The following is a 14,805-nucleotide window of genomic DNA, read 5'->3' as shown; positions in this document are numbered from 1 at the left end:
ATGGTGGAGGGAGCATCATTGCTTGGAGCTGCTTTGCTGCCTCAGGACCTGGACACCTTGTGAGTCGCACTGAGGAAACAACTAATTCTATGTTGTATCCGAACATTTTAGAGAAGAATGGAAGGGCAACAGTCCCTTATCCCAAGCTGAAGAGATGTTGGGTGATGCTAGACAGTGACCCAAAGCACACAAGTACCGTAAATTAACTAATCATTGCATAGAAAAGGACTTTTAAGGACTTTTTTTATGTCTTCTTTAAACCCGCTCTCTTCCCTACCAGCAGTACCTGTAAGACCTACACTTACCTACTTTGTTCTAGTTCCGTAGCTCCTGGACTATCTTCACTGGACTTTTGGTCCACATCTGTCAACTCTGTATGCACACGGGCCATATGCACTGCTGCAGCCAATGACTGACCTAGGAGTTGACCTGTCACCAAGTGGCATGTGACCCAGCAGTAACATGCTGCTTGGGGACACATCACTGCTGAGGCCGATCATTGGCTTCAGCTGCACACATGACTCCTCCATGCAGTAGTTGAATGACAGGGACCAGAAATCTAGTGAGCACAGCCGGGATCTGGAACAGAGTGGCAGGAAACAAGTTAGTATAGATCTCTTCACAGTTAGGCCTCATGCACACGATCGTTGTGTGTTTTGCGGTCTGCAAATTGCGGATCCGCAAAACACGGATGGTGCTGACAGCTTTTAATATAACTGCCTATTTTTGTCTGCGAAATGGCCAAGAATAGGACAGGTTATATATTTTTTGCGGACCACAGAACGGAGCAACAGATGTTTCTTTTGCGGCCCCATTAAAGTAAATGGGTCTGCATCCAGGCCGCAAGTACTGCGGTCGTGTGCATAAGGGCTTACTGGTAGGTCGGGGAAATGAAAAAAAAAGCCATGACAACCCCTTTAACCTTAAGGGTTAATGTTTAAACATGACCCGAAGAGGCCTGTGCATGCAAGGTAACCCAAAAATATTCATGAACCAAAACCAGTTTGCCGGGAGGAATGGTCCTGAATTCCTCTCTACAGTTTTGTGCAAATCTTTTCAGCTACAGAAGACATTTGGTGGAGATGATTTCTAGTAAAGAGTAATCTCTACGTTATTCAATTAACCCCTTAAGGACTTAGGACGTACTGGTACGGCATGTTTCCCCGAGTCCTTAAGGACCCATGACGTACTGGTACGTCATGTGTTGTTCCGATCACCGCCGCCCGGCAGGCGGTGATCGGATCCTGGTGCCTGCTCAAATCATTGAGCAGGCACCTTGGCTAAATGCGCAGGAGGGTCCCTGTGGTTTGAGGCTTTTACCTGTGCCTGCGGCGGTGATCGGGCGTGCCATTGGGTCCCCATGCGGCTGTAGGGGGGACCCGATGCCTAAGGAAGGCAGCGCGATGCCTAAGGAAGGCATCGCGCTGCCTTCCGGTGACGAACCTATAAGATCCAGCCCCCTGGATCTCACGGGCCGGAAGCTGTATTAGTAATACACACAGTATTACTCATACAGCCAATGCATTCCAATACAGAAGTATTGGAATGCATTGTAAAGGATTAGACCCCCAAAAGTTCGAGTCACAAAGTGGGACAAAAAATAAAGTGAAAAAAAGTTTAAAAAACAAAGTTTCCCCCCCCCCAAAATTAAAAGTATTAAGTAAAAATAAACAAAAATGTAATTTTCCACAAATAAAGTAAAAAAAAATAGGGGGGAAAAAAAAGTATACATATTAGGTATCGCCTCGTTCGTATCGACCGGCTCTATTATCATATGACCTAATCCCTCAGATGAACACCGTAAAAAAATAAATAAATAGACTGTGCTAAATAAACCATTTTTTGTCACCTTACATCACAAAAAGTGTAATAGCAAGCGATCAAAAAGTCACACGCACCCCAAAATAGTGCCAATAAAACCGTCATCTCATCCCGCAAAAATCTTATACTACCCAAGGTAATCGCCCAAAAACTGAAAAAAATTATGGCTCTCAGACTATGGAAACACTAAAACATGATTTTTTTTTTGCTTCAAAAAAGAAATCATTGTGTAAAACTTACATAAAAAAAAGTATACATATTAGGTATCGCCGCATCCTTGACAACAAATATCACATGATCTAACCTGTCAGATGTAAACAACAAAAAAATAAAAACTGTGCCAAAACTGCTATTTCTCGTTATCCTGCCTTATAAAAAGTGTAATATAGAGCAACCAAAAATCATATGTACCCTAAACTAGTACCAACAATACTGCCACCCTATCCCGTAGTTTCTAAAATGGGGCCACTTTTTTGGAGTTTCTACTCTAGGAGTGCATCAGGGGGCTTCAAATGGGACATGGTGTCAAAAAAAACAGTCCAGCAAATTCTGCCTTCCAAAAACCGTATGGCATTCCTTTCCTTCTGCGCCCTGCTGTGTGCCTGTACAGTAGTTTACGACCACATATGGCGTGTTTCTGTAAAGTACAGAATCAGGGCCATAAATATTGAGTTTTGTTTGGCTGTTAACCCTTGCTTTGTAAAAGTAAAAAAAATATTAAAATGGAAAATCTGCCAAAAAAGTGAAATTTTGAAATTGTATCTCTATTTTCCATTAATTCTTGTGGAACACCTAAAGGGTTAACGACGTTTGTAAAATCAGTTTTGAATTCCTTGAGGGGTGTAATTTATAGAATGGGGTCATTTTTAGGTGGTTTCTATTATGTAAGCCTCGCAAAGTGACTTCAGACCTGAACTGGTCCCTAAAAATTTTTTTTTTTCAAGATTTGCTTCTAAACTTCTAAGCCTTGTAACATCCCCAAAAAATAAAATGATATTCCCAAAATGATCCATACATGAAGTAGACATATGGGGAATGTAAAGTAATAACTATTTTCGGAGGTATTACTATGTATTATAGAAGTAGAGAAATTGAAACTTGGAAATTTGCAATTTAAAAAAAAAAAAATTGTAAATTTGGTATTTTCTTATAAATAAAAATTTATATTTTTTTACTTCATTTTACCAGTGTCATAAAGTACAATATGTGACAAAAAAAACTATCTCAGAATTGCCTGGATAAGTCAAAGCGTTTTAAAGTTATCACCACTAAGTGACACTGGTCAGATTTGCAAAAAATGGCCGGGTCTTTAAGATGAAATAGGGCTGAGTCCTTAAGGGGTTAAGGTTTAATTTACTTTTTCTTTCTGCACTGTTGAGGTTTATTCAATGTACTCAATAAAAGGCATGAATGATGCAACTGTTATTGGGTGTTATTAGGTCCATAATTGTGCCTTACTCTGCATTTACATGCAGCGATTGAGCACACATTTGTCGGGAAAGAAGTGTTCCTTCCCAAAAACTGCCTGCTCATTCAGTGAGGATGAAGAGCTGCATTTACATACAGCAATCGCCTCCACGGTGTGGATAGCCACTTTCACTCGTCCTCATACAGCTGCATTGTTTCAGGGCAGTAGATCGCTATTTAGACAACATAATCTCCCGCTCAGAAACGATAATTTAGGTGTCCGCATAAACTATTGTTTAACCGATGAAAAAGTATTTTGCACAGTCATTGGGTGATCATCCCCCCTATAAACCAGCCATTAGATAATAATCAAATCACATTTTATTAGTACAATGAAGAAATACAAATAATTCCAAATGGTTTAATTAGTTTTTCTAGCAACTCTAAATTATTAACTCTAATTATACACCACGCAACAATGATTTTGCTACTGAGAGAAAAACATGTGATTTATACTAAAATGAGCATGCTGATTCCGAATATGAACTTTGAATTTGGCTGACACGTCTAGATTTTAAACATGCAAAGCCTATTCAGTTATAGTATTAATGCATTATATTGGAGATATTCCAATGGACATGTCCAGACCTGTTCGGACGCACTCAGGCTGATGTCAGCAGTAAGTATATAAGCTGGACAGATTTTGATAAAGTGATCTGTTATAGTGCTATCAGTTTTGAAACTTAAGATGAATAAACGCAAATGTGTTAACGATCCAGACAAGTTAGGCTACTTTCACACTAGCGTTCGGAGCGGGTCCGTCTGATGTTTCATCAGACGGATCCGCTCCTATAATGCAGACGTTTGCATCCGTTCAGAACGGATCCGTCTGCATTATAACTTAGAAAAATTTCTAAGTGTGAAAGTAGCCTGAGCGGATGCGTTCAGACTTTACATTGAAAGTCAACGGGGGACGGATCCGCTTGAAGATTGAGCCATATGGTGTCATCTTCAAGCGGATCCGTCCCCATTGACTTCCATTATAAGTCTGGACGGATCCGCTCGCCTCCGCACGGCCAGGCGGACACCTGAACGCTGCTTGCAGCGTTCAGGTGTCCGCTCACTGAGCGGAGCGCTGGCAGACGGATGCATTCTCAGTGTATCCGCCTCCACTGAGAATGCATTAGGGCCAGACGGCTGCGTTCAGGGCCGCTTGTGAGCCCCTTCAAACGGAGCTCACGAGCGGACACCTGAACGCAGGTGTGAAAGTAGCCTTAGCTGCATACTATGCAATGGAAAGCGATGTCTGTTTCTGTACTGATGTAAATGATCTTATGATGGAGTTAGATGGTACATATGTTCCCGATGAATGGAGGCTAGTCATAGACTCTAGCAAAACAAGTTTGAAAGCTGTCTTGTTGCACAATGGTAACGAAAAACCATCTGATCCATTGGCTCATGCAGTTGGAATGAAAGAGACCCATGCTTCTATGGAGTTAATTTTGAAAATGATCAAATACTCAGAACATAAATGGAAAATTTGTGCTGACCTGAAAGTGGTAGCACTGCTGCTTGGCCTACAGTTAGGGTACACAAAGCATATGTGTTTCTTGTGCCTATGGAACAGTCGTGATGACAACAATCATTACAAAATGAGACAGTGGCCTCTCAGAGTCGAGCACACTGTTAGTCAGTACAATGCACAACACAAATCACTGGTCGATCCACTTCAAGTTTATCTTCAGCCACTTTACATTAAAGGGGTTGTCCAGGTTCAAAGCTGAACCTGGACATCCCTCCATTTTCACCCCGGCAGCCCCCCTGACATGAGCATCGGAGCAGTTCATGCTCCGATGCTCTCCTTTGCCCCGCGCTAAATCGCGCAGGGCAAAGGCATTTTTCTGAGTTCCGGTGACGTACCGGGGCTCTCTATGGGGCTGACAGGAACCCCGGTGACGTCACCGGCACTGATGGGCGGGATTTGGCTCTGCCCTAGCCAGTAAAACGGCTAGGGTAGAGCTAAAGCCCGCCCCTCAGAGCCGGTGACGTCACCGAACACACTGCTGGGCCTGTGCCCTGCGCGATCTAGCGCAGGGCACGGGAGCGTATCGGAGCATGAGATGCTCCGATGCCAGGCTCAGGAGGGCTGCCGGGGTGAAAATAAGGGTATGTCCGGGTTCAGCTCTGAACCTGGACAACCCCTTTAAGCTTGGTTTAATGAAAGATTTTGTAATTGCACTTGATTGTGATGGAAATTGTTTCCAGTATTTGAAGGAGAACTTTAGCACACTGAAAACTGATGCTAAAATAAAGGCCAGACTTTTTATTGGCCCCAAAATCAACAAACTAATGCATGATGACAAATTCAGAACACAACTCAACCCTCTGGAACTTGCAGCTTGGGGATGCATTTGTGCTCGTAGTGCAGAACTTCCTTGGGAACAGACGAGCTGCAAACTATGCTGAATTAGTAGACAACATGCTTACAGCATCTGAACCACTTGGCTGCCGAATGTCATTGAAAGTGCATTTCTTACATTCCCATCTTGACTTTTTCCCACCCAATTTGGGACACATAAGTGACGAACATAGAGAGCGGTTCCATAAAGATATTTCTACAATGGAGAACAGGTATCAAAGCCGCTGGAATCCCAACATGATGGGGGACTACTGCTGGTTTTTGCAACGGGAAAATATGACCGTTCACAAATGCAAAAGCAAATGCCTGAAGCCCTTTTCACAGTACTGGGCCTTGCTCAAGTAAGACTTTTAAACAAAAAAAAACGAGACTTTTTGAAATTTTTGTTATTCCATTACATACGCAAACTTTGATGTAGATCAGGTAATTGTTGGATTAAAACTTGTTCTGTTTAAAATTATTCAGTGCTTTCCAAGTGCTTAATTCATTTAGGCATACTTATGCATAGCAAAATTTCATTACGTGTTGCAACAATTCTGACTTCGGATTTGTAATCCGCACACTCAATTTAGTATAGGACAAATGGTTTTTGCCCAGTAGTAGACTAAAAGTTTTTTTGTTTTTTTTTGCTGCGTGGTGTTTTTTTCTAGCAGTAGCAACTCTAAATTATTTAGGATCTTGAGCAATTAATTGGAGATCTCAGAGTGACCTCACATGCATTAACGTGATAACCTATTGATGTAAGTTTTGACCATGCAAGGCTGCTTTCACACTTCAGTGTTTGGTCAGTGATTTCCATCAGTGATTGTGAGCCAAAACTGGAAAGATCTGCTCCTGTTCGGTGTCAGAGACTGGCGGCTGTTTTTTTTTTTCTCACGGTCACTGATGAAGATCACCAAACACTGTGTGAAGGTGGCCTAATGCATTATTTTGTCCATAGTGGCGCTGCAGAAAAATGAACACTTGCAGACAGTTTTCCCTACAGATTACAGCTGATTCCTGGGAGTCCTAGCAGTAGGACATCCTATGATCTCTTATTTTTGGAGGGATTGTGGATAGGGGATAACTATGAGATCGGTGGGAGTCCTACCGCTGGGACTCCCACTGATCACAAGAACAACTGGCCACTTCATTCATTTCAGGGGAGCTGCAGGGATTATACTGCCCCCGTTCTCATAATCTGTGGGGGTCCCAGCAGTAGCACCCCCACCAATTGATAGTTAACCCCTGTGGATAGGGGATAACTTCTAACAACCGGAATACCCCTTTAAGGTTACATTTTAGTGACTAGCAATTTTCGAACGTAACCTCGTACAAGAGGGGAGTGTTCTGATACAGAAGAAGGACTAAAATTACACAATTTCCATGCAATCTTTTTGATGGCCCTTGAGCAGACATTGGTTGCTTTATGGCAGTCCCTGCTTTCTGCTCGAGTATGGACTGACAAATTTTCAGCACAGTGACAGAGAATTAGGTTCTCACAATCTACAAGCTAAGGTTTCATTCACACGACCGTATTTTTGGTCTGCATCCAATCCAATCATTTCAATGGGGCCACAAACCATGTGGACAGCACACCGTGGCCTGTCCACATTTGTGTTTCCGTTCCGCGGGCCTGCAAAAAAATCACATGTCCTAATCTTGTCAATTTTGCAGACAAGGAAAGGCATTTGTAACCTCCAGAACGAGAGAGTGCAGGATGCACAATCCTGTGTATGGACCCTTATGTGATCAAAATTCTTTGCAATTTTTCCTGATGTGGAATTGCCTATAATTTTTGTTTTGGTAAGTCGATCTGTATTCTGTTCTAAAATATTAAACTTAGGGCCCATTCACACAACCATATTTTTCTGTCCGCATCCGTTACGCAATTTTGCAGATCGGATGCAGACCCATTCATTTCAATGGGGTTGCAAAAGATGCAGACAGCACACTGTATGCTGTCCACATCCAAATGTCTGTTCCGTGGCCCCGCAAAAAGGATAGAACATGTCTTATTCTTGCCCGTATTTGTAGACAAGAATAGGCATTTCAGTCATGGTGGAGGATTTTCTGTGTTTTGAAGATCCGCAATTTGTGATCCGCAAAAACGGATACTGTCGTGTGAATGAGCTCTTAATATGTATAATATACAGTAAGATTTGACCGGTCCACCTTCCATGGGATGACATGATGTTGGAGTAGGGCTATCTGAGAAGTTGTAATAGTCTTTTTCCTGGTGGTAAAGCACAAATATCAAGACTTCCAATGTCCAGGACTCTGTATGACAATCTAATCCAGAAGTTTTACATCTATAATGAGTCAAAATCAAGAAAAATCTTCCCTTTTTATTTTTTATAAGTCATCTTGAGGACTTCTAAAACTCCAATGAACATGTTGATTTTTCATTGGCTTCTGCTGTCCTCACATTTTGCAGTGCTCACCATGGAGTATGGACACTTGTGTTAAACAGTCTCTGGCTGAAGCCTCTACATTTGCTCTTCTTCACAGTTAGGCTCTGTACCCGTGCTTGAACTTTCTGACACCATCCCCAGTCTCTTTTTGTCTCTTCATTGAGCCATGCTCTCCCCCGCTGCGACCAGCAGACATTGGGGCATTTCTGGCTTGTATTGCCTTTGTGTGCTCATTAAAAAAGAATCAGAAAATCTATTGAGTGCACGTTTAATGTAACACAGATGTGAGCCACACTACAGTTTGCTCTGCTTTTCAAATTTTCAATTTTTTTTTTTTTTTTTTAGATTCATCAGTGTTCCTTATTATTTACAGAAAGAAACTTGAGACAGCGGAACAGACTGTAGTTTATAAGAAAAAAAAGAAAAAAAATATCACATAGTGTGGAATGTGGCTCGTCTTCCAGACCAAACCAACCTGTTTGGCAGGCAGTGATGGACTGTGACAATCCATGCTGTTCAGTCTAACACTTGGAGAAATAAGTGTAAAACCCCATTACACTTGAGGGTCCTTAGTGACAAATTCTATTACCAAGTTGAAAGTTATGCTACCAAGAGTTTCTGGATACAGAAGTATCTTTGTTCTCGGCCCTGATTTTCCCCTCTCCCCCCGTTTACTCTGTATACATTCCTTTTAACTTAATACTAAAAAGTTTTCGGGAGCCCATTGAACTCTATTCCATATGCAAGAATATATTTTATGGCCTTTTCTTTTAAATCAATAGAACAGAGGGGGGAGAGAGAGAGAGTTATATTTCATTGAGAGGGTTCATTGGCATTCTTTGTTCTCCCCTTTGCATTGGATTAATGTCATATTTGCCGGTAGTAAAAGCCAGTTACGGAAACTCTTGAGTATGTGTTGGGTGGCTTTTCTTTACAACTTGGCTCTGAACCTTTTAAGGTACAAAACTTTGGCAGTTTTTTACAGCAGAGTCTCAGGTTCTTTCCAAAATGCATTAAAATGCTCAACTATTCTTCAGTTTACAGCATTTTGCCCTTGTCCGGTGGTGTCCACCATACAGTCTTTCATCTAAATGAATATCTTATAGTCTAAACATTTTTGTCTTTTTGTAGGATGCAAGTTCAGAGGGTAAGGCGGCCACGCTGTTGCACAAGTCCTCAAGGCCTTCTTCCAAGGTACTCCGAAACTCAAGCTGAGGGACAGGAGCAGTTGTTCAGACTGACAGACAGCATCCAGGATGAGTTGTAAGTACCAGAGATCTGCCAGGAGACATCTTTCCACTGAAACACATCTCTAAAAAAAAAAAATACAAAAATTAAAAAAACTTCTTTTGGGCCGGGGAATGGTACTTATTTTATTGAGGGTACAACATATTCACAGATAAATGATAATGTGGAATTCTGTATCCACTATACACCCACCAGAAACCTGTCATTGGTTTATAGGACATAGTTGTGCAATAATGCACAGCCGTAACAATATTACATAAGATAGGTGTAAGTTGAACACCCCCACCCCCGTAAACTTGCACACATGGCTTAGTTGAGCTGGCATGTTTATTTCTACCTAGAGAAAGGGATAAGCCACTATCATATAACGTGGTAACTAAGGTTTGGGCATATTGAAATTCTCATGGCCAGTCTTCTTTCCATATTCCTATTTATATGTGTTTGCGAGATATTTTGCTATTTAGAAGGTTATCATGGCCTTGACCCTGTATCTTTGGCCAAGGTAAAGTGGCTTTTTGTTGCCCCTGCTGACAGGGCAACATGCACTTAAAGGCAATCTGTCAGCTCTGGAACCCCCCACCCCAAACTAAAGTAAGTGGTCTATAGTATAAGTGGTGCTGAGTCCAGTCATGCAATTTTTATCTTCATACTCGCTTGCATATTAAAATGCTTTGAGAGGACTCCCAAGCACATAATGGAGAGGACTCAAAGAGGAGTTCTTTTATTGCAAAAACATTTAGCTTTAGGTTTTATTATCTGTCTGCATACACCTTTCGGCTCAGGCACGAGCCTTCCCCAAACATACTCGTGCCTGAGCCGACAAGGGTCACATGTATTCAGACTGACAAGATAATAAAATGTTTAACTGCATGAAGCAAGTGGCAGTCTTTTTGCAATAAGTGTATTTGGGAAGCCTTCCCTAGATGCGCGCATGAGTAACTGGTAACCTAGTGCCGGCTGGATCAAACACAGTCAAAGAGGAGTCCAGTGAATGCGTTTTACTGCTGGTTTGTGGGAGCACAGTGTCGTAATGGAGGGGAGTATGAAGATAAAAATTACATAACCGGACTCAGCACCACTTACACTAAACACCGCTTACTCTGGTTTGGGGGAAGGGGGGGGGGTTCTAGAGCTGACAGATTCCTTTTAGGCCTCATGCACACGACCGTTGTTCCGTTTTCCGTGATTTTCTGCGGACCCATTGACTTTCAATGGGTCCGTGGAAAACTCTGCTAATGCACCGTTTGTCGTCCGTGATCAGTGTTTCCAGTCCGTGAAAAAAATAGGACCTGTCCTATTTTTTTCACGGACAACGGTTCGCAGACCCATTCAAGTCAATGGGTCTGTGAAAAAACACGGAGGCACACAAGATTGTCATCCGCGTCCGTTTTTTTCCTATCATTTGCATGGCAAACTTGACTTAGATTTTTTTTTTTTACTTTCATTACTTTCCTTCATGTCTGGTGATCCTCCAAAAATAAAGGAAGACACACGGAAACAAAAACGGATCATGGAACTCCTGTTTGCGGACCGCAAAAAAATACTGTTGTGTGCATGAGGCCTTAATGGCATACATGTCTTTGTGTAGATCAGAGGATTTCAACCTGTGACTTTCCAGCTGTTGAAAACTACAACTAGCAGCTGCTGTGGCATGCCAGAGGTTGTAGTTTTGCAACAGCTGGAGAGTCGCAGGTTGGAGAAAACTTTTGTAGATAGTGGGCTTCAAAATGGAGTCTTACTGTTCAGTTATGTAAGTGAGTGGTCTTCTAGGTTTGAATCACATTCTCTTTCTTTTACTTCACAGTTTCATCGCTGTGGAACATATAGACAGCTACTGTGTGCTCATCTCATCCAAAGCTGTCTACTTTCTTAAATGGGGAGAGTATGTAGATCGCGATGCAATCTTTTTGGAAATTAAGTATGACGATCTATACCACTGTCTTGTTTCAAAGGACCATGGGAAAATATATGTTCAGCTAACTAAAAAAGCTGAAACAACAAGTAGTGGGATAGCTATTCCAGGGCCATCACACCAGAAACCCATGGTAAGAAGTTATTTCTATTGACTGTATACAGGTCCTTTTTTGTGCACTAATTTTTAGCAAAAAATTATTTCAGAGCTGCTAACTTTAGAGAAATTATCAGCAGTTTTTGTTGACTAAGTTCCCCAAGGCTTAGAAGTTTTAAGGTCCCTTCCATTACTTAGATCAGACTACACAAGGTTTGTTTCTAGTCTACAACCAGAGATACACATAGGTCTGCATAGGAGCTGTGTGCACAAAACTGTCAATTTTTAATCAAGAGTATTTGCAAAGATACATTATTTTTTTATTTTTTGTAAAATTGGATGCAAAGATGGGCATCACCATTAAAAAGTTATTCCAGATTTTTACAAAAATCCTATCTACTTATTACCTGCTGCTTGGTTCCAGTGCATAGGCTCAGTGATGCTTCTGGTTCTAGGTATGTACACATCCAGACAGGTTATTTGCACCATTGCAGCCAATGACTGGTGGCATTGTGTACTCAACCAGCACATTACTGATGCCTCTTGGGATCACCACTGAGGCCATTCATTGGCCCACGTTAACTGGTCCAAATGGGTACAGGCCTGAGACCAGAAGCATCAATGAGTGGAACCTCTGCACTGGAACCGAACGTCAGGAAGCGGGCGAGTGGATTTCTTTGTTTAGATACAGCGCAGTCCTGGCCTAATTTAAAGATTTGTCTAAGCTGGAATACCCCTTTAAGTCACAAAATAGGCATGAGTTGATACAATAACAGTGTGGCATTTGAGGGACTGCATCTTTTGAACATTCATTGGACAATAGCCATAATCCTTTTGTCAAATCAAATCACAAGCAGCAGTCGGTTTATGATGATTGAAAGGGATCGAATGAGATTAGAAAATGGTGTTCGGGTTTTCATTTTCCAGAAGCATAGCCATTCTTATAGCTATGGGTCATGACTTGCATTGCAGTATAACCCCATTCACTTTAATGGTTCCTATACCAGACATAGCCTTTCACAAGAGTGGTGCAGTTTCTGGGAAAATATGCAACTCTAACGTTTGTTTCGGCTTTTCTTTTTTCAGGTCCATATAAAATCTGAAGCACTTGCTGTAAAAATATCCCAAGAGATAAATTACGCAAAGAGTCTGTACTACGAGCAGCAACTGATGTTAAGACAGACAGAGGAACAGGAGAACTTGGACTTGAACTATTAATGAGAAGCACAGAACTCCAAGCATCGCCCTGCCAGGTTCACACGAACATGCAATCTCTTGTAACATACAGGTGTATACATATGTTGCCGGGTCAATTTGTCAGCATATATATGCCTATGATTACAGTACTGCTATCATTGTGTGGAGAACACTACTACCTTTCCAGTATACGGAGGTGGGGTGGGGGGCTAATTTATATTGTGGGTAATAACTATTTAATATGGAATATAATTATAAATATATGCCTTTGAACCAATTTTGAAGAAATTCCTTTATTTTGCTAAGCCTGTAAATATGTACATCTGTGGTATGATGTAAATATATGAAATATGAAACCTGCATTGTGTAACGCCTCACATTTGTTGCAGATAGAACTTATTTGATAACTTGCACAAGATCTTTTCGACTCTGCAGAACGACACGTCCTATGACTGGGGATTCATGTCTGCTTATATATTGAATGTGCTATACGTAGCATATGATATTGTCTCTGGTTTGTATTTAAAACTCGCACACAATAAAGACTGAAGTTTTATATTCCAATCAACTGCATAGTCATTGGATGATCTTCAAAGTAGAGGCTGGCGGTCGTAAGCAGCCATTAGGTTCTGGGTATCCTACAGGGCCATATTCAGGGAGTGTAGGACAGATAATGTTTAGCATGCACATGTCAAGTATGCACATTTACAACATTTACACAATTTACAGTGGGTTCATAGACATTATCAGTAGATAGACTTTCTTAAAGAGCTTAGTGACTTTCTACCTTCCACATCATTGGAATCTGCCTTTAGAAATAGTACATGAGATTTCTGACCTGATAGAGCAGGCCCAGTATACTGTAAATGTGGCCATACACTTTACATAGCTATTTCTCCCAACTGCCCCACACACTTGCACATACAGCTTGATCATGTGTGCATCCATTCTCAGAGGGAAGTAAGCTGCTGCCAGACGCATCTGGTGGTGACTAATCTCCCTATCAAAACAAAAGCATTGGGCATAAGCTGTCTTGGTACAGTCGAGACACCACCATAAACATTAAAAGGTTGGCCATTCCAGTCGAAATCAGCAGGTTCTGCCGTCATTGTTCCACTTAGTATTGCCACCTTAAGTGATGTTCTTGTGAAGTGGAATCATCTCCGACATGAAGCAGTAGGCCAAACAAGCTTGAGGAACAGGACCATCAAATGCCAAAGAGCATAGTATGTAAAAGTTGCTTAGTTTCCAAAAATTGAAGATCAGCCCAAGAACTGTTTCTGATGAACTTTATCAATCAGGGTTTGCAATGCCATACATTAACCTAGTCAACATGGACAACAACAAGCATCAGGTGGAGTTGTGTAAACCACATTGCTGTATCACCAGATGCCAATGTGCTTTACACAACTCCACCTGAGGCTTGTTGTTGTCCAACATCTGGCAGTCCAACAGACAAATCTAAATTTGGCAGATTATGAAAGAATGGTTCCTGATCAGATTCATAGTGCTGTGGAAGAAAACAGTGGTCCTTGGCTTTTTTGTCATGGGTTGGCTATAAATTTCAGTTGCAGTGATGGGACAGTCTAGAGAATTCTAAGCATCCAATTTTGTGGAGGGTCCCACACAATCTACTCTCAACTAGTCTTGACTTGAACCCTAACCATCTCCAACCACATGACTGCTTTTGTGATAGAACGAATTTGAACTGGACCTATGATTAAAAACGCTAATAGAAAGCCTTTAACAGGGCTTATAGCAGCACAGGAAAGAAAAAGCAACTGCTGGTGATCATCAAATGAGATGTTCAGCAGGCCCGTATGGGTGTTGATGCTCAAGATTTTACCTGCATACTGTAGTATATGGTTAGTAAAATATTACCTTGCACCTACAAATGTTTACATATGGTGGAATTACGGTAGGGCATTTTAATCATTGCTGTGGAGATAGGTACAGTATATTAAACCCAGGCTTGAACTGGCCCACCAGAGCATCTCTGCTGGCCTGGGTTCTGAAATCACAACAGGTTCCACCCACAATGAGGTCCAGTAAAGTACAGCCCTAACTGAAGATGCCAGTGGAGAAGATCTCCTACTGCCGGGTTTCAGAATTAACACATAACCTTGGATCTAGTAATGACATGCTCTCCCTCTTCTGTCAAGTTAGAATATTTTGTAAGTATTCTGTGTATCTATTTCTGAGTGACAACCAAAACTGCAATTACAACTCTAACGTGGGCAGTCTCTTAGCATTCCCAGACAGCTTTCACAGAGTGGTAAGTACATGCAGTGCTATTGGTCTTATTAAGCAGA

General features: G+C 41.6%; 1 protein-coding gene across 1 annotated transcript in view; it reads left to right on the top strand.

Moving 5' to 3' along the window:
• VPS13D (vacuolar protein sorting 13 homolog D) overlaps positions 1-13,057 on the top strand; it is a 302,704-nt gene extending 289,647 nt beyond the window's left edge. The window contains 3 exon segments of the mRNA XM_044282181.1: positions 9,172-9,303; positions 11,093-11,333; positions 12,383-13,057. Of these exon segments, the coding sequence (XP_044138116.1) occupies positions 9,172-9,303; positions 11,093-11,333; positions 12,383-12,514 (505 nt within the window). The 3' untranslated portion in view covers positions 12,515-13,057.
• Positions 13,058-14,805: the final 1,748 nt, after the last annotated feature.

This window comes from Bufo gargarizans, chromosome 2 (assembly GCF_014858855.1).
Source record: "Bufo gargarizans isolate SCDJY-AF-19 chromosome 2, ASM1485885v1, whole genome shotgun sequence".
NCBI classification, from domain to species: Eukaryota; Metazoa; Chordata; class Amphibia; order Anura; family Bufonidae; genus Bufo; species Bufo gargarizans.
The sequence above is the reverse complement of the archived record's forward strand: the minus strand, read 5'-3'. Positions and strand labels throughout refer to the sequence as shown.